Raw genomic sequence first — 22,660 nt, forward strand, 5'->3', positions numbered from 1 at the left:
GTGCTGGCATCCCATATAGATGCCAGTTCTAATCCCAGCAGCTCAGCTTCTCATCCAGCTCCCTACTTGTGGCCTGGGAAAGCAGTGGAAGATGGCCCACAGCTTTGGGACCCTGCACCCGCATGGAAGACCAGGAAGAGCTCCTGGCTCCTGGCTTCGGATTGGCTCAGCTTCAGCCGTTATGGCCGCTTTGGGAGTAAACCATTGGACGGAAGAACTTCCTCTGTGTCTTTCCTTCTCTCTGTATATCTGCCTTTCCAATAAAAAATAAAATAAATCTTAAAAAAAAGGCTAGGTCCTTTGGAAGCTGAGGCTTATGAAGTTGACACAAAAGTAGGTACAAAAGGAAATATTTATATAGAACAAGAAACAAATCCCACAAAAATATAAGTTCTATTTTATTTATTTACTTATTTTAGATTAAAAAATTTTCTTGGAAAGGCAGATAGCAAGAGAAGGAGAGACAGAGAGAAAGATTCCCTATTTGCTGGTTCACTGCCCAAGTAGCGGCAACAGCCAGAGCTCAGATGATCCAAAGCCAGGAGCCAGGAGCTCTTTCTGGTTCTCCCACATGGGTTCAAGTTCCCAAGGCTTTGGGCCATGCTCTACTGCCTTCCCAGGCCATAGGCAAGAAGCTGGATGGGAGGTAGAGCAGCCAGGACATGAACTGGCATCCATATGGGATCCCAGTGGTTGCAAACTGAGATTTTTAGCCACTGAGGCATCGCACATAGCCCACTAACATTCCTTTTAAAGATTTACTTATTTGAAAGGCAAGTTAGAGAAAGAGAGAACTTTCCATCCACTGATTAATTCCCTAAACAGCCACAATGGCTGGAGCTGAGCAAATCTGAAGATAGGAACCAGGAGCTTCTTCAAGTTTCCCACATGGATTCAGAGGCCCGAAGCCTTGCATCATTTAACTCTGCTTTTTCAGGCTACCAACAAGGAGCTGGATTGGTGGTGGAGCAGCTCAGACTTGAACCAGCACCCATATGAACGTCAGTGGTGCTGCTGTCAGTTTTATCCCCTGTGCCACAACTCCCCCAATGAACATCTGTATAATATCATGTTGTTTGTCATAATCCACAGTAAGGTGCACCCTCCCCTTCACTGGATGCCTACTTCTTGACTGTTTCCAGTCAATGCCACTTGCATACTGTCATTTTCTTTAGTGCAAATGGATGCAATCTTCCCCCTAGTCTAGTTGGTCAGAATTTTTAAAATATATTATTGGTAGTTTCCTTTTGCTTTCAAACTCTTCATTGATGTGTGTCTCTATCTGTCTCCAGAGCATGGAGCCCAGGAGAGTGGCACACCTTACCTGGGGACTCAGGGCTCCACACCAGACTGTCCCTGCTGTGACAGAGAAGGCTGCATCACTGGGTTCAAGAGGGCAGAACTGGCATCTGTCTGAGTGATTATGGGCATCTTGGCTACAGGTGCCCCTGTCCCTCACCCCACCTGCTGCTTTCCACAGCTTCACTTCCTGGCAGTAAGCAATGGCCTGAAATTATTAGGTAGAAAATTCCGGAAATAACTCATATGTTTTTCACCTGCACACCACTCTGAGTGACATGATGCCGTTTGGTCCTTTTCTCCTGGGATGTGACTCATCACTTTGCCCAGTGTATCCACTCTGTACTACAGGGGACAGGCAGACTCTTTGGAAATAGTTCCCCACACAGATCTGATCCCATTATGCTGGAGTAGCTACATGTGTCTGGCTCAACTTGCAAAGTGCTCGCAGAGATGCATGAAGGGGGAGACGGTGATCTTGGGGGGCTATGCATGAAATAATGTAGTCTCTGCAAACTTTGCAAAAACCCATCCTGAGAGCCCACATTGGGGCAGGTCCCAGGTGGCTTCTGCCTTGAACCTGCCTCTGCCTGGCGTGTCGTCAGCGCTGGTGGAACAAGCCCAGTGTGGAAGCCTGTACCGCTGTGACTGCCTCTGGCACGTTTTCCCCCGCTGGGAGAAGGCTGTTCTGCTCAGCAGTTCTCGGAGCCTGAGCCCTCCATTGCCTCATCCACTTCGGAACAATACCTGCATGGTGGTTTTCTACATTTTACATTTCCTCTTTCCTTAGATTTTTTTTTTCCATCTTGTGTGAGCAGAGTAGAAATATCTCTTACTCAATTTGATTTTCATCTGTTCATAGTCCAGCCTTAACTTTCTGTTAAGTTCCTGCAATATTACACTTGTAAGTATTTCACCTGCATTCAATTTCATTTGCCTTGAAGGAAAATCATTACTGACAGCAAAATGAAATCCTGTCATCGCTGCAGCACCATGAGGTGGCTACCCAGAGTTCCTTCCACAGTGTCCCAGAAGCTGAGCGTTTCCTGACCAGGAGCTATTATCTTTGCTACAAAGTCGGCCATGCAGTTCCTGAGAAATCCCATCAACTCCCTGGGCCAGCCCAACCAGAGGGCCTGAGGGCCCAGTGGAAGGTGACACTGTGACCAGAGGTTCAGCTGTCCAGGGTCTGCTAAGGGGGGTGGTGTGGGGAGGCACCAGCACAGGGCCAGCCACCACAAGGGCTCTTACCCTTTTCATAGCGTGGGTTCCTGGCTGACCAGATACCCAGGGTTTCTGGCTTGCCTGTCGGCCCCCAGTGATGAGCCCAGCTCAGGCAGGGTGGGGCTGGGTTACAGGGCGAAGTCCTCTGTCCCAATGTTCCAGGTCCCCGTGGAGCCTGGAGCTTCGCCAGGGTTTCTGCAGGTGCTATCTGACACAGCTTCTCAGGAGAGCCGGAGGGTGCTGGGCTCCATTCAGGGGTGGAGTCCTGGCCTGTTTATAGGAGCCTGGCGCCTTCACAGCAGGTCCCATCCCATCGGGACAGTTGCCGCCACCAGCCTGGCAGCCAGCACCTTGGCAGGACAGCCGGAAGGGTCAGCATGGAGAGCCAGTCACCTGGCCATCCTAACCAGGTAAGGGGCTTCCCAGCCTGGGGGCATCACTGGGGCATGGGGTGGGGTGGGGGCGAGGGTGCATGGGCAGAAGTGTGGCCAGCTGGAATCCTGCCGGTTCTGGTCTCTGCAGGGGCCTGGGTTCTCCACAGAGACTGAAGCATGGCAGGAGGCATAGACAGCGGGTGGTGTGGGAGACCAGCAGGATCTTGGGACCCATGAATGAGGCACCCAGAATGAGCAGGCAGCAGCACCCTTAGGGACCCTTCTGTGCTCCCTTCAAACAAACACAGCTCCACACCAGAGCATGTCAGGCCTGCACATCAGAGGGGAGACCTGGAAGGCCTGCACCCTGCCATAGGCTGGTGGGCTTCCTGGCACCGGCTGGGGCCTGGGCTAACTCCATTTTTCTCACGAGCTCAGGCACTCAAGTTCCTGTCTATTGCTAATTGGTGACCGTCAGGCACAGGAGCTACATAGCTGCATCCTGCCAAAGAGGCCAACCAGCTGCTTGCTCCTTGCCCCTGTAATGAACTTGTCCTCAGCCCAGATCTCACATCCACTGACCAAGGCCAGAAGACTGGCCCCTCAGGCCTCTGCTGGTACCCAGATGGTGGCTGTGAGGCAGGCTCATTTAGAGACCATACCTGGCTTCCAGCACTGTGGCCCTGGGACCCAGGCCTAAGCTCTTACAACACTTTGCCCAAAGCGCTAAATGCCAAGGAAGCTTGGAGCAAGGAGAATCAGACCGCTTCTGTAGGCAGCCAACACCTGCTCCCCCAGCTCATGCCAACCTGCAGCCAGGATTACCCATCCCAGATGCAGACACCATGGAAACAGGCTGAGGGGGTGTGGGAGGACCCTGAGGCCGCAGGCTCCATCTCCACTCCCGCCACGAGCTCCCAGCCCCAGAACAACCAGCCAACTGCGATACTTTCTGGCACATACTCCCTTTCCAGCTCTTCGTGGTTCTCTTCCTCCCTCTGCCTGCTCTGAGACCTGCCCCAGGAGTTTAAAAAATTAGAAAAAGCCTGTGGCTCTGTGATCTGGGAGCCAGTGTCTGCCCTGCGTCTGAGAAGCACTTTGCCACTTTCCCAGGACCAGCTGCTCACGACCAGGTTCTCTACCTTCTAGCTTCCAGCTTGCTTCTCCCAGCAGGTGAACCTCAAAAGCACCGCCTTAGCCCGGCCGCCTGACTGGCATAGGGAGCCCAGAGCTGGCCCTGGCAGCAGGAGTGTGACTGTCAGGGCCGGCTGGGCACTTAGGACTTGTTTGGGACGTGCCTGCCCTGTGGTTCCTACACATCAGCTCAGCCCAGTTCAGGGAGGAGCAGGGCTAAAGTCTGCGCCCACGGCTTCCTCTCGTCCTCCACCCCACAACTCCAAACCTGGGACAGCATGGGAAGGGGCAGGCTGCTCGTTTGCTCTTCCTGCCAAAGCCCGAGGATCTTGGTCACAATAATGTGGACCCCAGTCTGAGGCTCAACCCAACTCAACTCTCTTGGACCCTATCCCCCCAGCCAATGCTGGGGCCAGCTCTAAACCTTTCACAAAACTGGTTGATGAGATGTGAGCCCTGGGCAGGGTAGGGAGGAGAAAGGGAGAGGGAAAGAGAGAGAAAGAGAGAGAAAGAGAGAGAGAAAGTGTCACATTTATTTGCTTTAGTTTACACTTTAGTGCCTGATGGCTCACAGGAAGTGGGGGAATTTGCTTGTTTTTGCAAAAAGCCAAATTCCAGAAGGCAAGGGTAGCCCAGGGCTTGTGAGCTCAGACCTGATGTTGCTATCCGAGCTCTTTCACCTCCCAGCTCTGAGACCTTGGGCAGGTGGATGTCATTTGTACTATAGGTGAAGAGAGGAAGGTACCAAGAAATCTAGTGACTTGTTTGGGATCACACAGCAAAGGGATAGCAGGACCACGTCTACATGTGGAGTCTTCCCCCCAGGAAAGGATGGCTGTTGTCATAACAGCCGGGTGATGCCTTGTCCTAGGTGCTCCCTGTTGGCCGTGGGGAAGAGCTCAGGACTTCAGCCTCGGGAAAAGGAACCTCCCAGGGAGGTCGGGAAGCTCTCGGAGGGGGAAGGGCACGACGCTTTTGCTGGGGGTGGCGACTGGCTCCAGAGTGACCAGTCGAGGAGACACTGCTTGGGAGATCCCAGTGGCCCCAAGGCTGTGGGACCTGGCTTGGTCTGAGGAGCAAGGGAGCAAGGCCACGTGGCTGCTGCCTGTCCCTGCCTGGGGGTGTATCCCTGCCACTATTGTCCTCTTGAGTGTGGGAGGCAGTGAGACCTTTGCAAGTTACCCAGGAAACATCACACAGCTGGGCCCCAGGAAGAACGGCACCCTTAGGGCACCCCTGATTCCTGTATTCCTGCAGTTACTTCGTTCTCGACCCAGGCAGTGCAGGTGGATTGAGCATTCCCATAGGCCCTGTGGGTGTCATAGCATCCTGAGTTTGGGGGCTTACCCTCCCTGAGGTCCTGTGCCCATTACCTTGGCCCTCTGTACTTGTTTTTTTTTTTTTTTTTAAGATTTATTTACTTTTATTACCAAGTCAGATATACAGAGAGGAGGAGAGACAGAGAGGAAGATCTTCCGTCCGATGATTCACTCCCCAAGTTACTGCAACGGCCGGTGCTATGCCGATCCGAAGCCGGGAACCAGGAACCTCTTCCAGGTCTCCCACATGGTGCAGGGTCCCAGTGCTCTGGGCCGTCCTCGACTGCTTTCCCAGGCCACAAGCAGGGAGTTGGATGGGAAGTGAAGCTTCCGGGATTAGAAACAGCGCCCATATGGGATCCCGGTGCGTTCAATGCGAGGACTTTAGCTGCTAGGCCACACCGCCAGGCCCCGGCCCTCTGTACTTGTAATCCTGTCCCAAACGGAAAGCAGTCCCAAGAAGTCTACCCAAGATGGTCTGCAGTCTTGCATTGGGCCCAAAGGTCAACAGCAGGCTACCAAGAGATGCCTGGCCTCTAGGGGTTAGGCCCAAAAGAGACACCACAGGTGCATGTAGATCCACGGGCAGTCGACATCCTGGGGCTGCATGAGGCAGCTACAGTAGGATGTTTCTTTCCAGGGGGAGGCCTCTGCCTGCTGGCGGCTCACCGTGAAGGTGCTGGAGGCACGGAACCTGCACCGGGCAGACCTGTGTGAGTATCTGTCTCCTGGGATCCCACAGGGCTTAGTCTGGGCCAGGAGGGCACACTGTCGCCACGAGGGCCTCAGTGTGAGAGCCCTGGGGGAGGAGGGCCATGAGGTGTGCTCTGTCTCAACCTTGACTTCTCTTGGCTTTGGCAGTGAGCGAGGCTGATGCGTACGTGATCCTGCAGCTGCCGACAGCACCCGGAGTGAAGTTCAGGACCAGGACAGTGCCCAATTGCAGCCACCCTGTGTGGAATGAGACCTTCAGTTTCTTAGTCCAGAGACAGGTCAAGGTGAAGGCCAGTGTGTGTGTGTGTGTGTGTGTGTGTGTGTGTACCCTGCCTCAGGGCTCAACAGAAAGAACTGGGGGGGTGGGTGACTCCCTGGCCTGCATGGGTTGTGCAACGCCAAGCAGCTGTAGCACCCACCTCTGGCAGCCCATGGTTCCTCCTGAGGCCTCCGGGGACAGAGTCAGCGAGTCTCTGCCTTTGTGGGCTGGTGACACTGCAGGCCCCACCCTCAGCTGAGGGCATACCTTAGGAAACTGGCCAAACCAGGACCAGGGAGGGACAGAGGGAGAGAGAATATAGTCTTTGGTGAAATTTTAATTTTGGATAGATACCAACCCTAGGAGAAGAAGAGAAACTAGAGTGTTTGCTGGATTCCCTTATCTTGGCTTGGCAAGATTTGTGGCTGTTTGGAAGTAGGCAAGTCCTAGGGTTGTCGTCACATCGTCTCTCCTGGCTTTGGACCTCAAATAACTGTCCTGCCAAGGTGTGCTATTGGGCAAGTGGGAGGGTCATGTGCTCGGTGGCCGTTCTGGGTCCCTAGAATGTTCTGGAGCTGAGCATCTACGACGAGGACTCAGTGACGGAGGACGACATCTGCTCCAAGTTCTTCTACGATGTCATAGATGTCCCCCCTGGCCAATGGCTCCACAAGACCCTCTCCTCAAGTCTCCAGGTGCGTGGGCTGGGCTTTGGGTCCTACCTCCTTGGGATGCTTGTCTATTAGCAGCAGAGAAAAAGACTTACCTGGGCAATGACACAGGGAACTTGTCCACAGGAGCTCTGTGCTCTGTAGGTGGCTGCCAGCCCAGCCCCTGTGTTCACTCTTGGAACCACGTCGGGTCCCTCACCCCTGCTGCCACCGGAGGGGGGGTGATGAGGGCATCACTTGGGGAGAAGTGACCAGGAGCAGGTCTCAGGCGGGCAGCCTTGGGCCTACGTTGGCTGTGTGCCCCCGTGGTCCCTGAGTTTGGGGGCCTGTTCTCTGTACACATGCCCATGATGAGTGAGCCGGCTGGGCAGCCCTGCTCACCCTGCTCCTGTTTCCTTCTGGTCCGCAGGATGGACATGGTGACTGGGGGCTGATGAGAACACCATGTTAGACATGGGTGTCAGCTGGATCACACCCCCGCCCGCACACACATGCCACCTGTTCTTCCCTTTTTACCTCAGGGACAAGAGGAGCTGGATGTAGAATTCCTGATGGAAAAATCGTGAGTCTTGTCATGCAGCCCCGGAGGGAGTGGCCAGGCCCCTGGCAGGGCTGGGGCAGAGTGGGGGACCCATTAGAGCCGCCATCCACTTTGGCTCCACCTGCCCTGCCTTCTTCCTTCTCCTCTCTTTCTTCGTCCTCCTCCTTCGGGTGAACCTTGGTGAGGCCTTCGAGGTCCCTCAGCGTTGCCTGAGGAGATCCCCGTAGGCAGGAACGTGGTGGGGAGGTGTTGGGCCAATGCCAGAAACCTTCGGGGTTTTGCCATTTGCAGGTCAGAACGTCCAGAAAGCCTCTTCACCAATGGTGTCCTTGTGGTGAGCACCTTCCCTGGCTTTCTTGGGCAAGGGGGCCAGAGAAGGTGGGGGCTAAGTCACAGTCTGGCATCCCAGCTGTTGTGGGGCTTGGAGGGGCCTAAGCTAAAGGACACTTGGGGAAGGGGAGGCGGGGCTCTGCTGGGAGCACCATGGGCTCTGCTGGGTAGGATGGTGATGAAGTTGTCAGGGAGTGACTCTGAGTCCTTCCCTGGAAGCCACAGATCAGGATCATGCTCGGTGTTAATATAAAAGTCATAAGCTTCTTGGGGGGTTTGCCATGCCATGTGCGGGCAACCCGGGAGACCATCAACCTAGTTCAGTGTGCTGCAGTAAACAGGCATGGCCACAAGGTGGCGGGCGAGGCCTGAGGATCTTTCCACTCAGGGTCTGGGATTCAGAGCAGGAGTGACGGCAGTTCAGGTGAGTTGGGGCCAGCAGACCTATTGTCTGGGAGAATGCAAGGAGAGTCCAGGATCGAGGGAAACGCTGTCAGGGGACCTGCAAGTGCCTGGTTGGTGGTCCGGCATTACCTCCTAAAACCCTGCATTAACACAAAATGACGCTAAGGCAGCAGCTATCAACCAGCTGCTTTGCAGAGAGCGTGGGGCACCCGACTCTGGTGGCCCTAGGACGGGTGGTCACACACAGCTAGAAATATGTCCTCTAGCCCCACCTACAGAGCAGCGCGGAAAAGGACCTGCTTCGCCGGGGCAGGGAGGGACACTGGAGTGTACTGAGGGGCTGGGGATGTTCAGAGATGGCTCAGGTGAGTTAGGGGTGGCAGGTGGGAGATGAGGCTTCCGGGCTGCCCTGGGAACAGCAGTGCAGCTGTAGTGGCAGGTTGGAGGCAGGGTGAAGGTTTTGGCCTCCTGGTCTCATGGGGCACTCACTTGTCCTGTGTTATGTGGTGTGTCTGGGGCAGTGGCACTCAGAGGGTTGAGGCCAAAGAGGAGACCTCAGCCTTCCGCGTACAGCCCTCTGCCCACGTGCTGTGTGTCCTAGGCCCGAGAGCTGGCCTGCCTGGATGTGCGTGTGGACAGAGTCGGCAGTGTCTCAGCAGCCACAGGTGAGGTCTGCTCAGCCTGGAACAGGGGCCTCAGCAGGGTCCTGCTAAAACAGAATCGGGCTGCCTGGGCTGCCTCCATGCCAGACATTACTGCGGGATTCCAGGCCCAAGGGGGCCCTCCAGGCTGTGCTGATATCATGCCAGCAGCCCACTTCTCTCCCTAGGTCAGGCCGAGCTGGAACTGGAACTGAAGGGGTCCTACGAAGACACACAGACGGTCGCCCTGAACACAGCCTCCGCCTTCTGCTTCCACTATCTGGCGGCTCAAGACGCAGAGCTGAGTGGGCGCCTGAGGGTGGGTGTTGACCCTGCGCTCTCCCCACGACCCTGCCCCTCCCTCTGCCCAGGTCATGTGTGCTCATCCCTATGCCCTGGTCAGCCATCCCACCCCCACCACACACACACACACACGCACACACACACCTGTTCTCAGGGTTCTCAGTTTGGGGCTGGGATGGTATGCCAACTGTCCAGTGCGTAGTCCAGTGGCTTCCCACAGCGGGGGTCTGCCACACCCCGAGGCCCCCTCACCGTACTCCCTGCTCCCCCCTTCCTGGGTGCTGCAGCCAGCCTTGCTTTTGCAACACAGCGAGTGCTCCCCGTTCCCCATGCCTGGTCTGCACCTCAGCTCAGACGCTTCTTGCAAGGAACCCTGCACCAGGGTCATTCGCTCCAGCAGAGCACCCAGAGCCCGCCTGTGGTTGGCTCTGTTATGTCTCACTGCTGGCTCCCATCACAGCTGCTTCATAGTTTGCTGAGTGCTTCCATGTCAATTGTGATTCCGTGGCAGCAATGGCTTTGCCCTCACACAGTGTCGGCTTCTATGTGTTCAATTTATTCTGTCCCCACCTTAGTCATGGCCATTGGTGCACCTGCTTCTGCAAACTCAGAAAGGGACTGCGCCTCTGTTGTTTCCAGTGTAGACATTCTCAGTAAAGATTGGCTCTTTAAACCAAGGAACGGTTCTCTCAGGGCTTGACAAGCAGTGGCTGGAATTCACACCACTCAGTTGGGCGCCTCCTTGTGCCACTCAAGTCCCTGGCCGTGGGGAAGGAGGTGACTGTGCATGTTCCTGCTACAAATGTGAGTGGCTTTGACTGGGCTGGAAGTGGCAGCAAGGGTGAAAGTGGGGAACCCCAAGGCCCCAGGGGATACCCACATTTCGCTCAAGGTCCCTCATTCCAAGCAGGGTCTCCTGTTTTGATTTCAGGCCTCAGGAGTGAGGCTGCAGCTCCAGGCAGGGGGCTGGTAAGGGACAGTCTTACCTGGAGGGGGGCTGGGAGGGGTGGTCAGGGGAAGGGGATGCCATAAATTGGGTGTCTTGGGGGTTAGGGTGGGAGGTTATTGGGCAGCTTGGTGTGCACTTCACTTGTAGCTGGCGCAGGTAGGTGCCCCTTGACCCCCAAATTCTTTGTTGCCGCAGCCCTAGGGACCTGGCCGTGCGGCTGGGCTGCGGGCTGTGCACAGAGGAGCAGGCCTTCCTGAGCAGGCGGAAGCAGGTGGTGGCCAAGGCCCTGAAGGAGGTGCTGCAGCTGGACAGAGACCTGCAGGAAGACGAGGTCTGGGGGCTGTGCCAGATCATGGCAGGGGTGGAGACCAATGCCTCATGGGAGTGTGACATTCCCACGCCCTCCGCAGATGCCCAGGGTTGGGGTGAGCTATAGGCATTTAGTCCCCCTGGGCACTGTTCCAAGCTGGGAGCTGTTACTTTCTAGGGAGGGGCTGGCCACTGGTGCTATCACTAGAGGCTCTTTCCCTAGTGGCAGAGCACGGGACAGGGCCCTGGCTGAGGCAGGAGGCTGCTTCTCGGGGTCCTGGAGAGGCAGCAGCGCATGTCTGCATGTGGTCCAGGTTCCCGTCGTGGGCATTGCGGCCACAGGAGGAGGCGCCAGGGCCATGACCTCGCTCTATGGCCACCTCTTGGCCCTGCAGAAGCTGGGCCTCCTGGACTGCGTGACCTACTTCAGTGGCACTTCAGGTTCAACGTGGTGAGGGCCTGGGTGCTGGGGCAGCAGGCTGGGGGTCTGGGTACCAAGTCAGCAGAGGGGAGGCCATGAAAAGGGGCAGCAGTGCCAAGGCGGGGGACACTCTGTACTGGGAAACCCAGGCGTGTGGGGGTTGTGCGGTCTAGTGCCACATGGCCTGCCTGAAATGGAGGGGCATACTGTAGGGAAGGCCTGCTTGAGTGCTAGTGGGGTAGGGAGGGTCTGTGACATCACTGAGGAACCATACCCTGGCTGATCCAGAAGGAGCTTGAGTGGGTGGCCTAGTAGCACCCCTACAGGCCAGGGTCAGCTGACTCATCTCCAACATGGATGCAATGGAGTCCATATTCCAAAGGCCCAGAGAGGGACAGCCCACGTAAGCCCCTCACAGACACAAGGGGTCTTCAGAAAGTTAGTGGAAAATGGAGTTCAGAGACAAGTTTATTTTAGTGAACTTCAGTAAAGATACACTATGAGAAAAATCTAGACATAGATGTAAAAAAATTTTTGGCCAAAAATAAATGTCTTTTTAAAAAATATTTATTATTTTAATTTGAAAGGCAGATTTACAGAGAGAGAGAGAGAGAGAGAGAGAGAGAGAGAGAGAGATATCTTTCATCTGCTGTTTCACTCCCCAAATGGCCAGAGCTGAGCTGATCTGAAGCCAGGAGCCAGGAGCTTCCTCCAGGTCTCCCACGTTGGTGCAGGATCCCAAGGACTTGAGTCATCCTCCACTGTTTTCCCAGGTTGTATGCAGGGAGTTGGTCAGAAGTGGAGTAGCCGGGACTAGAACTAGCATCCATATGAGTTATCAACCAGTGCTGCAGGTGGAGGATTTCTTTGTTTTATTTTATTATTATTATTATTTTTAAGTCATGCTGACCTTTGTTGGTCTGAGGTAGTTTCCGGTCTTGGTGAGACAGCACAGGTAAGGACATTGGAGTCAGAAGATGGTGCTTTTACCTGAGGACAGCATTGCCTCCCTCCACACCTGCCCTGCCCACGCAGAGGCGGGACACTTTCTTGTAAGTTTCATTCTTTGAACATGCCTGGGAGGTGTAATAGAGGTATGCCCCTCAGAGGAGTTCAGATGTCAGCTGTTGGCACACAGAGGCTTCAAGGACTGGCTTGTGAAGGTGGGAGTAGAGTCCAGGGTCATCCGGGATGGTAGCCACTAGCCCTGGCTCTCCACACTGAGATGTGTCCTCGGTGAATTCTGAAGACTCAGTTTGGAAAACAGTACATATGCACTCAATAACTTTTTATACCAATTCTATGATTACAAGATAAACTTTTACATGTATTTTATAAAATGTATTGAAGCTAGTTTTTACTGGTTTCTCCCTAGACTTTTTGTGTGTGTGTGTGTTGACCATTAGTTGTGTATGTGGCTCATACTTAATTAAAAGTAATTACCACTGGGACCCAGCATTGTGGTCCAGTGAGTTGAACTACCACCTGCAGTACTGGCATCCCATGTGGGCGCTGTTCCTGTTCTGGCTGTTCCATATCTGATCCAGCTCCCTGCTAATGTGCCTGGGAAAACAGCAGAGTACAGCTCAGGTGGTTGGGCCCTGTATCTACCTGGGAGACCTGGAATAATCTCCTGGATCCTGGTTTTGGCTTAGGTCAGCTCTGGCCATTTTGGGGCATGAACCAGCATATGGAAGGGTGTACACATGCGCTCTCTCTCTCTCTCTTTCTCTCTCTCTCTCTTTCTCTCTCTCTCTGTAACTCTACCTTTCAAATAAGTAAACAAATCTTAAACAAGTGACTAGCACCACTGTGGGAGAAAAGCCCTGACACATTTTCCAGACAGCCAGGACTTTGGTAGCTGGAGCACTGGCTGGGGGCAGCTGGTAAGTGCAAGGCAGGGTTGCAGTGCCCCAATCTGAGCCTTGCCTGCTACTAACCTATGCCTTGTTGTCCCAGGGCAATGGCCCACCTGTACGGGGACCCTGAGTGGTCACAAAAGGACCTGAAGGGACCCATCAGCCATGCCCGGGAGCATCTGGCCAAGAGCAAGCTGGACGCCTTCTCCCCGGAGCGCCTGGCAAGCTACAAGCAGGAGCTGGAGCTGAGAGCCCAGCAGGGGCAGCCCACGACCTTCGTGGACCTGTGGGCCCTGGTGCTGGAGTTTATGCTGCACGGCCAGGTAGGAGCCCTGCATCCCCTGGACAGTACAAGTGTGCACCCGCAGGGCTGGAGCAATGGAGGCCCCTTCTTAAGGGATATGGACACTAACTTTCTGGGTCAGGTGATCCAATTACTTGCCAGACAGTGGAAGTTTCTGGATCTCCCAAGAGCTAGGGACCTGCCAATGTCAATCAAGCAAGCAGAGTTTTTGTGTTGTTTGGATCAGGGAGCTTGCAAAAGCCGCTTTCATTGTATCACCCTACTGCCCTTCATTCTCAGAGCAGTGTTAGAAGTCTGTGTTTTGGAGCCAGACAAGAAATCCAATGTTAGTGTGTGGTAGAAGCTTGTTGTAGTGCCCAGGGTAACCACCATCCCAGTTTCAGATTTATCATCTCTGTCTGTCTGTCTGTCTGTCTCTCTCTCTCTCTATATATATATATATATGAATATCTATGATATATATTTTGTATACCTTTGTTATATGCACCTTTATTACTCATCCTGAAGATACACAAGATATTCTTTGTATAAGCAATTCTATTTGGGAAGTACAGACACAGAGCACTCTACTGTTTCACTCAACTAGTCAAGCCTGGACCAAAGCTGGAGCCAAAAGCAGGAACTCAATCCAGGTCTTTCAAATTACTGGCAGGCATCCAGTTACTGTTTCTCCCAGGATCTGCATGGCAGGGAGCTGGAGCCAGACGCCGGGGCCAAAATCAAACCCAGGTATCTCATGCAGGATGTGGCCATTTTCACTCCTGGGCCACATGCCCACTCCCTGCATGAACAGTTTTGTGCAGGACTCAGTGAACACATGGATAAGAGATGCCCTCAGCACTGAAGACAGGTAGATAGTAGCCGACTCATGGGGCTGCTGAGTCTATGCATGTTCAGCTTCCCTAGCCGTCAGCAAATTGTTTTCCAAGGGCATTAACTCCCACGGCCAGTGTGTGGTTGTTCCTCTCTCTACATCTTCTGCAACCTTAAATGGGGCAGGGGGCGGATTCATCTGTTGTACGAAAGGAAGTTCATTGCGTTGTGGTTTTTTTTGCATTTGCTTGTTTGAGATTTGACCATATTTTCAGGTTTATCTTCAAGGTTTTTTTTTTTTTTCCATGAATCACTTACTGAAATCTCTTCTCACTTTTAAAATTTAATTTTTAGATATTAGTTTTGACTATCAATCCTTTATGGTGGCTTTGATGGATAATCTTAATATAATATAGTTTATTCTTCTCCTTTGTGGTTTGTGCTTTGGGTAACCTTTGTTCTCCTGAGTTGTAGGATACCATCCTGTGTGTTCTTACGCTAGTTGTAAAGCCTGGCTGCTTGAGGAGTGCATCTGGTGCCGAGGTTACGATGGGGCACCAGCACCACGTATCAGAGTGCCTGGAGGAGAATCTCAGCTTCTCTGCTTTGGGGAGGCAACAAAACAGTGGGCCTGTCACTGCCGCGTGAATCCAGGTTGAGTTCCCTCCTGGCTCCTGGCTTCAGCCTGGCCCTGTCTCAGCTGCTGAAGGCATTTGGGAGTGGCTCAGCAGCAAGTGGGACACATTTCTCTCTATGTCTCCCTGCCTTTCCAATAAATAAGCTGATAATTTTAAGATGATTTATTTCTCTTTTTAAGAAAGTTCCCTTATTTTTATTGAAAGGTAGATCTTACAGAGAGGAGGAGAGACAGATAAAGATCTTCTGTCCTCAAGTTTATTTTCCAAATGTCCACAATGGCCAGAACTGAGCTCATCCAAACCGGCACCCAGGAGCTTTTCCAGGTCTCCCATGTGGGTGCAGGATCCCAAGGATTTGGGTCATTCTCTACTGCTTTCCTAGGCCACAAGCAGAGAGCTAGATGTAAAGTGGAGTAGCCCATATGAGATCCTGGCATTTGAAAGGGGGAATATTAGCACTGAGCCCAGATTATTATTTTTTTTTCTTGTGAATAGGACTTTGTATAATACATCCAGAATTTATCTGTGGGTATCATGCAAATGGGGATTTAACTGCCTTTACATATGGACAGCAGAATTCCCAAGTTCATTTACTTTTTGTTTTTAAATATATTATTTGAAAGGCAGATATCTATCTATCTATCTATCTATGGAGAAATATATATGTGGAGAAAGCTTCCATGAGCTGGTTCACACCCAAATGACCGCAACAGGTGGGGCTGGACCAGGTCAAAGCCAGGATCCTGGAACTCCATTCAGATCTGCAATGAAAGTGGCAGGGACCTAAATACTTGAGCCAACATCCACTGCTATCTCAGGTGCATTAACAGGAAGTTGGATTGAAAGTGGAGCAGTCAGGACTTGAACCTATAATCATGTGGGATGCCAGCATCCCAGTCAGAAGCTTAACCCACTGTGCTGCAATGCTGACCCTTCCCTGGTTCATTTGATGAAGGTTTTCTCCCAGAGTGATTCACACCGCTGCTTCTGTTGTGTATTGGGGCCGTACATTCCTGGGACAGGCAGAGTTAGAGGGAGACACACACAGTGAAAGAGAGAGAGAGAGAGAGAGAGAGAGAGAGACCCTCCATTGCTGGTTCTCTCTTCTGATGACCTCAATGCTGGGGCTTTGCAGCTTCTGCCACTTTTCCAGGCGCATGAGCAGGGAGCTTGCTATGGAGGTAGAGCAGCAGGGACTGGAGCTGGCTCTGGAATCCCGTGTGACCAGCCTGTGGATCTGCTGGATCCACTGTTTAAGTTCATGCTGTGTCTTGAAGACGTCGTGTTTTAGTAGCTGAGTGCTCTGTCTGGAGGCAGCAGTTGGTACTGTAAGGTGGGAGAAGCTCATTTTTTTTTAAAGATTTATTTTATTTTTATTACAAAGTCAGATATAAAGAGAGGAGGAGAGACAGAGAGGAAGTGGAGCTGCCGGGATTAGAACCAGCGGCCATATGGGATCAAGGCGAGGACCTTAGCCACTAGGCCACGCTGCCAAGCCCAGAAGCTCATTTTAACAGTTCAGTTTATGATATTTAATCCCAGGCTATAAAACAGTTTTACTTAATTACCACTTGATCCTTTAATAATAACTTTGTGAATGATCTTATGTGCCAAATTTATAGCCATTTTTATGGGTTGATTTTTAAAAATTTGTGAGTTGGAGATAGGGGGAGGGAGAGAGTGAACCTGTATCTCCTGGTTCACTCCCCAAATGGCAGCAAAGGTAAGGGTTGGGCTGAGTCGAAGCCATGAGCCAGAAACCCCATCTGGAACGCCCTGTGGACAGCAGGAGACCAAGCACCCTCTGCTACCATCCTCTGCTACTTTCCTAGGCACGTTAGCAGGGAGCTGGTTCAGAGGTGGAGCAGTTTGAATTCAAAATGGTGGTTCCAATATGGGATTCTGGCATCACAAGTGTTGGCTTAACCCTCTGTGCCACAGTGCTAGTCCTGAATGAAAGATTTTGCATGCCCTTTTGTGTATTCCATAGATGTGCAAAAAACAGCCACTCAAGGTCATCAATGTACCATGCTCCCACACTTCAATGTAACCCTTAAGTGCTCAGTGTTCTGCTGAGTTCATAGTAGCCATTGGCCACTAGGCGCAGGACCCTGAGAATCCTGTCCGTCAGAGGGGTCCCAGGCGGTGTTTCAGTGGTAGAAAGGCATTCTGGCCCTTCCCCAAGCTGTCATAGGCAGACATTATGTCACTGTAGGAGAGGGCAGGTTTTCTATAATAAGCAGGCTTAACAGTCAGAAAGATTTGGAGAACAGACAACCAACCCCCTTTCCTCACTGTCATATGCACACATCCACATTGTGAGGGCTGAGCTGGAGAGAGAGAGAGAGAATATCTTCCATCTGCTTGTTCACTCCCAAATGACCACAAGGACCAGGGCTGGGACAGGCAAAACCAGGAGCCAAAAACCAAATCCAGTTCTCCCACATGGATACAGGAGCCCAAGCATTTTTGATAACCTCCACTGCCTTGCCAGACTCATTAGCAGGAAGTTGGGATGGAAATAGAGCAGCAGCTGGGGCAAGAACCGGCCGACTTACAGGATGCAGGTGTCAAGGCAGCAGCTGTTAATCCATGGCATCACAACACTGGCCCCATGGGAGATCTTTTTACAAGACAAATTTCAAAGGGTTTTCTGATAGATTGATTCTCTGAGGAGACACCAAATCAGCAGGTTTAACACACCCTTTATGTAGTATAGAGAGCTGACAGGGCTGGCTGGGAGCACCCACAGCGTGACTAGACTCCCCATCCAGCCTGAAGAAACCAGGAGGGAAGACAACTCCTGGTGTGTATCTTGCTCTGGTGGAACGGGCTCGGGGTGGGTGGTATTAGCCCCGGCTGGGGCAGCAGAAGCCTTGCCTAGGCGCTGCCCTGGCAGTCCCCACCACTGACCCTGCTGGTGCTGGGGATGAGCCCTCTTTGCATCTCTGCACTGCTAGGACCGAGGGAGGCCTGGGGATCCCCTACCCCATAAAGGCAAGCCACAGTTCTTGCCTTTGACTATAGAGGTTGAGGTTTCCACAGAAGAGGAAACAAGAAGGCAAGAATCAGTAACAGGGCACAACCCCACACTGTGCAAGACTGAGCCTGAATTACACCCATCTACCCAGGACCCCCAGATCCTGGCGGAGCTGCCTCCCCACCCCAGACCCTGTCCTGGTAGAATTGATGTCCCCAGCCTCACCAAGGCCCTCGTACCCTTTCTCCCCAGGTGATGGACCAGAAGCTGTCAGAACAGAGAGCTGCGCTAGAGCGGGGTCAGAACCCACTGCCCCTCTACTTGAGCCTCAATGTCAAAGAGAACAATCTGGAGACCCTTGACTTCAAAGGTATGGTTCTGTCCACTCCACCCTCCAAAGTCCATGCTCCCCAGATCCTAAGCACCCGAGTCTCAATCTCAAACCCAAACTGTTCAATCTTCTGGAAGGGTGTGGGTGTGATGGGCTCCGAGGGCAGCCAGGGGACAGCCAGCGCTCAAGGTTGGGGGCATTCAGAGCAGCCCCAGGACTGGCAGCAGGAAACAGTCCACGGCTGAGCCTTCTGCACGCCTGCTGAGTTGGTCAGCTGAGGCCTGCTGTGGAGCAATATCCTGGGCCCCTGGCAGAGCCAGGCTCCTCCCCTCCCCCAGCCTGTTCTGCTCATGCCCTATCTTTCATCCCATCAGAGTGGGTGGAGTTCTCCCCCTACGAGGTTGGATTCCTGAAGTACGGGGCCTCCGTGTCCCCTGAGCTCTTCGGCTCTGAGTTCTTCATGGGGCGGCTGATGAGGAAGCTGCCTGAGCCCCGGATCTGCTTCCTAGAAGGTGAGAGGGGTCCTCTTGAGGCCCTGGTCCAGGTGTCCACTATATGCGTCCTGTGGTTCAGATGAGGGCAGAGTCTCCAGGGCAAGAAGTCAAGGTTGGGCCGTGGGCAGTACTGTCATGAGGAGCCCTCACCCTGCTCACGTTCCATCAGCACCCAAGGGTGTGACCGTGGAGGGAGGCATGCTGTTGGGAGCCGCCCAGGGCTGATGTCTCTTGTGGGATTTGACCTGCAGCTATCTGGAGCAACATTTTCTCCCTGAACTTGCTGGATGCCTGGTATGGCCTCACCAGCTCCGGGGAGGCCTGGAAGTACCACATCAAGGAGAAGATCAGGAACATGGGTAGGAGAGGAGGCACCAGAAGGAAGCCTGGCATGAGGCTGGGTGCTGAGCATCTGGGGTGGGGGTGAGAGGGTAAGAGAAGGGCAGGTGTTTCCAGGCAGCTCTGGACCAACATCTATTTCTCTTACTGCAGAGACGGAGCACACCCTGGCCTCCCCACAGGTTGCCTTGCAGAAGGAGGCCTCATGGTTGCAGCCCGGCACGGCCCTGGCCCAGGCATTCAAGGGCTTTCTGACAGGCAGGCCGCTCCACCAGCACAGCGCCAACTTCCTCCAGGGCCTGCAGCTGCACCAAGACTACTGTAACCACCAGGACTTCTCCACCTGGGCAGGTAAGGGGCTATGGCCAAGTGTCATCACGTAGAGCAAGCTTGGTCTCATGGGTGGGAGTGAATTGTGGCTGGCAGAGGCCTTGAGTGGGGACTGGGGAGTCACAGAATCTGCTTTTGGGGTATGGCCTTGAGAAGATTCCCATTGGGGGGTCTGGAGTGGAGCCTGGGGATATTCATGGGTAAGCGAGAGCCACAGAGCTGAATGTGGTCAGGAGTGGGTGGCTGAGCTACCTGTGTCCCCTTTCTCTCCCACCAGACTGCCAGCTGGATTCTAACCCTAGCCAACTGACCCCCGGGGAGCCCCAGCTCTGTCTGGTGGATGCCAGCTACTTCATCAACACCAGCTGTCCCACCATGTTCTGCCCGGGCCGCAGGCTGGACCTCATTCTCTCCTTGGACTACTCCCCATCCTCGCCCTTTGAGGTGCTTCTGGTCGCCCCATGGGATCCCTGGGGCTTGGCTGGGTTGGCCAAACCCCAGGCCCAAGGAGTAGGATTACTGAACCAGCTCCCTGCCTACTGGGTCCTCACAGGCTCCTGCCAGGGCCCTGGGCTGGGAAGGGCTGGGACTCTAGGTTCTCAGGGCAGGTGAACCGGGAGGAACCTTACATCAACCTGCCCCAGAGGGGACCAACTGGACAGAGCTGGGAGGAGACCCCAAATGTCTCCATGTTCTCCCTCAGACTTCTTGGGTAATGCTGTTGAGGGTAGGATTGGGGAGGAGAGCAACCAGTGTATGTGTGATGGAGGGAAGGGAAGCACAGGGCTGTGTCCGCCAAGCAGCAGTGCAGTCACCAGGGGCCCTTACTGGGCTGGACCAGGAGCAGAAGAGAACCCAACAGGTGTTCTGAACCTTAGTGAGCAAGCTGGGGTTGAGATGGAGCTAGCATCTCCAAGGGTGCTGACGGTGGCGGCAGGGGGGCGGGGACCCGGCTGCCCATTGGGCCACCCTCTGCCAGCAGGCGCTACAGCAGACAGAGTTGTACTGTCGAGCCCGGGGGCTGCCCTTCCCCCGCGTGGAGCTCAGCCCTCAGGACCAACAGGAGCCCCGCGAGTGCCACCTCTTCTCGGACCCTACCTGCCCCAAGGCCCCTGTCCTGCTGCACTTCCCGCTTGTCAATGCTTCCTTCAAGGATCACTCAGCCCCCGGTGAGACGGCCCCTCTTCCAGCAGCCAGTCAACCCTGGCCCCCTCCCAGGTTCTGTCTGGGACCCCTTGCCTGCTGCCCCTTATAGGAAGGACAATCTGACCTGAGTAAGGCCCCAGCCTGCGTTCCTACAGCAGACAGGAGATTCACCTCCCCTCCCTGTGCTGCTGACACCACGTCCACGTAGGGCCCACGGAGCTGGTGTCCTGTCTGTCGCCATCCCTGGCTCCTCTGGCCTCTATCATCCTAACCCAACACTGGCTGGGCTCTGGCCTCTCCCCAGGGAACCTTGAGATGTGAACCTTTGCCCCCTTCCTCCTTCTTCTGTCTTCTCAGCCACTTGTCAGAATTCCATCTGCTTTGGGTGGGAAGCAAAGCGCCTTACAGCCTTGACTGCCAGCTTCCTGACTCCCACAGTGTTCCTACCCCCATCCTAATGTGCTCAGCCCACATCCTGAAATTCTATAGAAATTTTTTCTTGGTAAAGACTGCTTCTTGAACTTTAAAAAGCCACCCCTTCGTTTCCACTGTGAGCTTTAAGAATCTATTCGTGAATAGAATTGCCTTCCTTATTCTGGCTTGGTCCTACTTGGCCCTGGGCCTCAGTGTCCTGGCCCTAACCCTTTCCAATTCCTGGGCAGGTGTCCGGCGCCGCCCCACAGAGCTCCAGGCTGGTCAAATGGATCTCACCGGGCCCACCTCCCCCTATGCCCTGCTCAACATGACCTACAGGGAGGAAGACTTTGACCGCCTGCTGCAGCTCAGCGACTACAACATGTGCAGCAGCCAGGGCATCATCTTGCAGGCCCTGAGGAACGCGCTGAAGCACCGGGCCTCAGAGCTGAGGCCTCCAGGCACCCAGACCTCAGGCTGATGAGACCCCAGAACCCTGAGGGTCACACGCTGACCCTCTAGAGGCTAGGGGCTGAACCCAATTCTCTGGAGTTCCCTGGCTCTGCCATGCTGCTGGGCTCACTGCCCAGAGTGGCCTGCACCCTTCCCGCCCCCCAACCTCCAGAGTTCCCCCTTTGTTCCACACTGCCTTGAGAGAAGTTGAGAAGAAACTCTCCAGGCCAGTGTGTGGTGGTCCTAGCAGATGCGCTTTCCACAGCATCACATTCATGCATCTGAGGCAGCTTCAGGCATGAAGACTCCCAGCATACCTTGCTCACTCTCTTTCTCTTTCTTCTCTTTCTCCTTCCCAATCCTCCACCTCCTCCCAGTCTATGCACCTTGCCCTGTCCCAATTTATTCCGTAATATTTTACTCTTTAAATACTACTGTAAATGGAATTATTTTCTCGAATTTCACTTTCGGAATGTTTGTTGTGACTTATAGAAATGCATTTGACTTTGGTAGATTGATTTTGTATTTTGTCGTCTCACTGAGCTTCTTGTACTAGCTCTGCTACTTTTTTGGTGCATTCCCTGGAAAAGTTTCTACAGAGATCATGTTATCTGCCATTAGTGATAGTTTTACTTCTTTTCAGATCTGAGTGTCTTTTAATTCTTTTTCTTGCCTAATTGCCTTAGCCAGACCCTCCAGAACATGCTGAATAGATGTGGCAAGAGCTGATGGCTTTTGTCTCATTCCTGTTACAGGCCAGAAGCATGAAATATTCCACTGTTCACTGTGATACTGACTCACTGTGGGTTTCCCTTAATTGTTCTTTTTTAGTTTGAGGAAGTTCCCTTCTCTCCCTGGTTTATTGACTGCCTGATTAATATGACTCTATTTCTGCTGAAACAAAGATGTGGATATCGTGTCCTATATTCTGTATGTGGTTTTACGTTCATTGATTTTGGGTATCAAGCTACCCTTGAATGCCTGGGACAAATCCCACTTGATCATGGCATTGGAATCCTTTTTGTTATTGCTGGCACATTTGCTTCCCACATTCATGTGGCCTCCCTCAGTCACATCATGGAAGTCAGTGGGAACCAGGGACAGAGTGAATCTCTAAAGGGGAAAAGAGTCCAGTTCTGTGACGGATCTGATTCAGAGGGTTAAGCAAAGTGAAGACCCACACAAAGCTCGGAAAATGGCTTCAAGGAGACATCCGGCCGCGGGTGCGAGAGCATGGGCTCACCGAAGAGCACCTGCTGATGTGTTTGTGACTACATTAGAGGAAGGCCACAGGCATGGGAGCGTGGGAGCGAGGGCGTGTGGAGTCCTAAAGCCGTCAGCTCCAACTCTGAAGGTAAAAGGCACGAGAGTGGTCAGGAGAACGACTCCACAGCCCGGGTGCGCACAGCCAGGGTTCCAGGCAAGACCGGGCAGACCTGCAGGTCGGCTCGCACATCCGCTGTAGGGTGTGAGATGCCCTGCCCAAGGTCACACAGCAAATCCAGGGTGCAACGGACACGCGTGGCTTGGGGCTGGCTGTGGTTCTTATCGCTCCTTCCGGGAACAGCGCCCCACTGCGCCGTGAGGAGCCTGCCCGCCCGCTCAGCCCACGCGCCCCAGTGCCCCGGCTGACTCCGCCCCGATTCAAGAGGCGGGCTAGGTGGCT

General features: G+C 53.5%; 1 protein-coding gene across 2 annotated transcripts; it reads left to right on the forward strand.

Moving 5' to 3' along the window:
- Positions 1-2,566: 2,566 nt before the first annotated feature.
- Positions 2,567-21,458, forward strand: PLA2G4D (phospholipase A2 group IVD). Of its 2 annotated transcripts, XM_058666008.1 has the most exons (20): positions 2,567-2,933; positions 5,991-6,063; positions 6,212-6,348; positions 6,887-7,018; positions 7,516-7,556; positions 7,827-7,869; positions 8,872-8,935; positions 9,100-9,230; positions 9,908-10,018; positions 10,146-10,183; positions 10,359-10,494; positions 10,787-10,923; positions 12,853-13,075; positions 17,740-17,857; positions 18,193-18,330; positions 18,564-18,671; positions 18,805-19,002; positions 19,259-19,425; positions 19,964-20,150; positions 20,790-21,458. In XM_058666008.1, the coding sequence occupies exons 1-20, from the start codon at positions 2,901-2,903 to the stop codon at positions 21,020-21,022; spliced, it is 2,448 nt and encodes an 815-aa protein (XP_058521991.1). In that variant the 5' UTR covers positions 2,567-2,900; the 3' UTR covers positions 21,023-21,458. The 2 variants fall into 2 exon arrangements, with proteins under 2 accessions (XP_058521991.1, XP_058521993.1); XM_058666010.1 differs by lacking the exons at positions 2,567-2,933; positions 5,991-6,063; positions 8,872-8,935.
- Positions 21,459-22,660: the final 1,202 nt, after the last annotated feature.

Source organism: Ochotona princeps, chromosome 6, assembly GCF_030435755.1.
Source record: "Ochotona princeps isolate mOchPri1 chromosome 6, mOchPri1.hap1, whole genome shotgun sequence".
Lineage (NCBI taxonomy): Eukaryota > Metazoa > Chordata > Mammalia > Lagomorpha > Ochotonidae > Ochotona > Ochotona princeps.

Coding starts and splice junctions, on each gene's coding strand:
- PLA2G4D (XM_058666008.1), top strand. CDS start 2,901: ATGGAGAGCCAGTCACCTGGCCATCCTAACCAG. Junction 7,870..8,871: donor TCACCAATGGTGTCCTTGTG/GTGAGCACCTTC, acceptor TGTGTGTCCTAG/GCCCGAGAGCTGGCCTGCCT. Junction 19,003..19,258: donor GGACTTCTCCACCTGGGCAG/GTAAGGGGCTAT, acceptor CTCTCCCACCAG/ACTGCCAGCTGGATTCTAAC.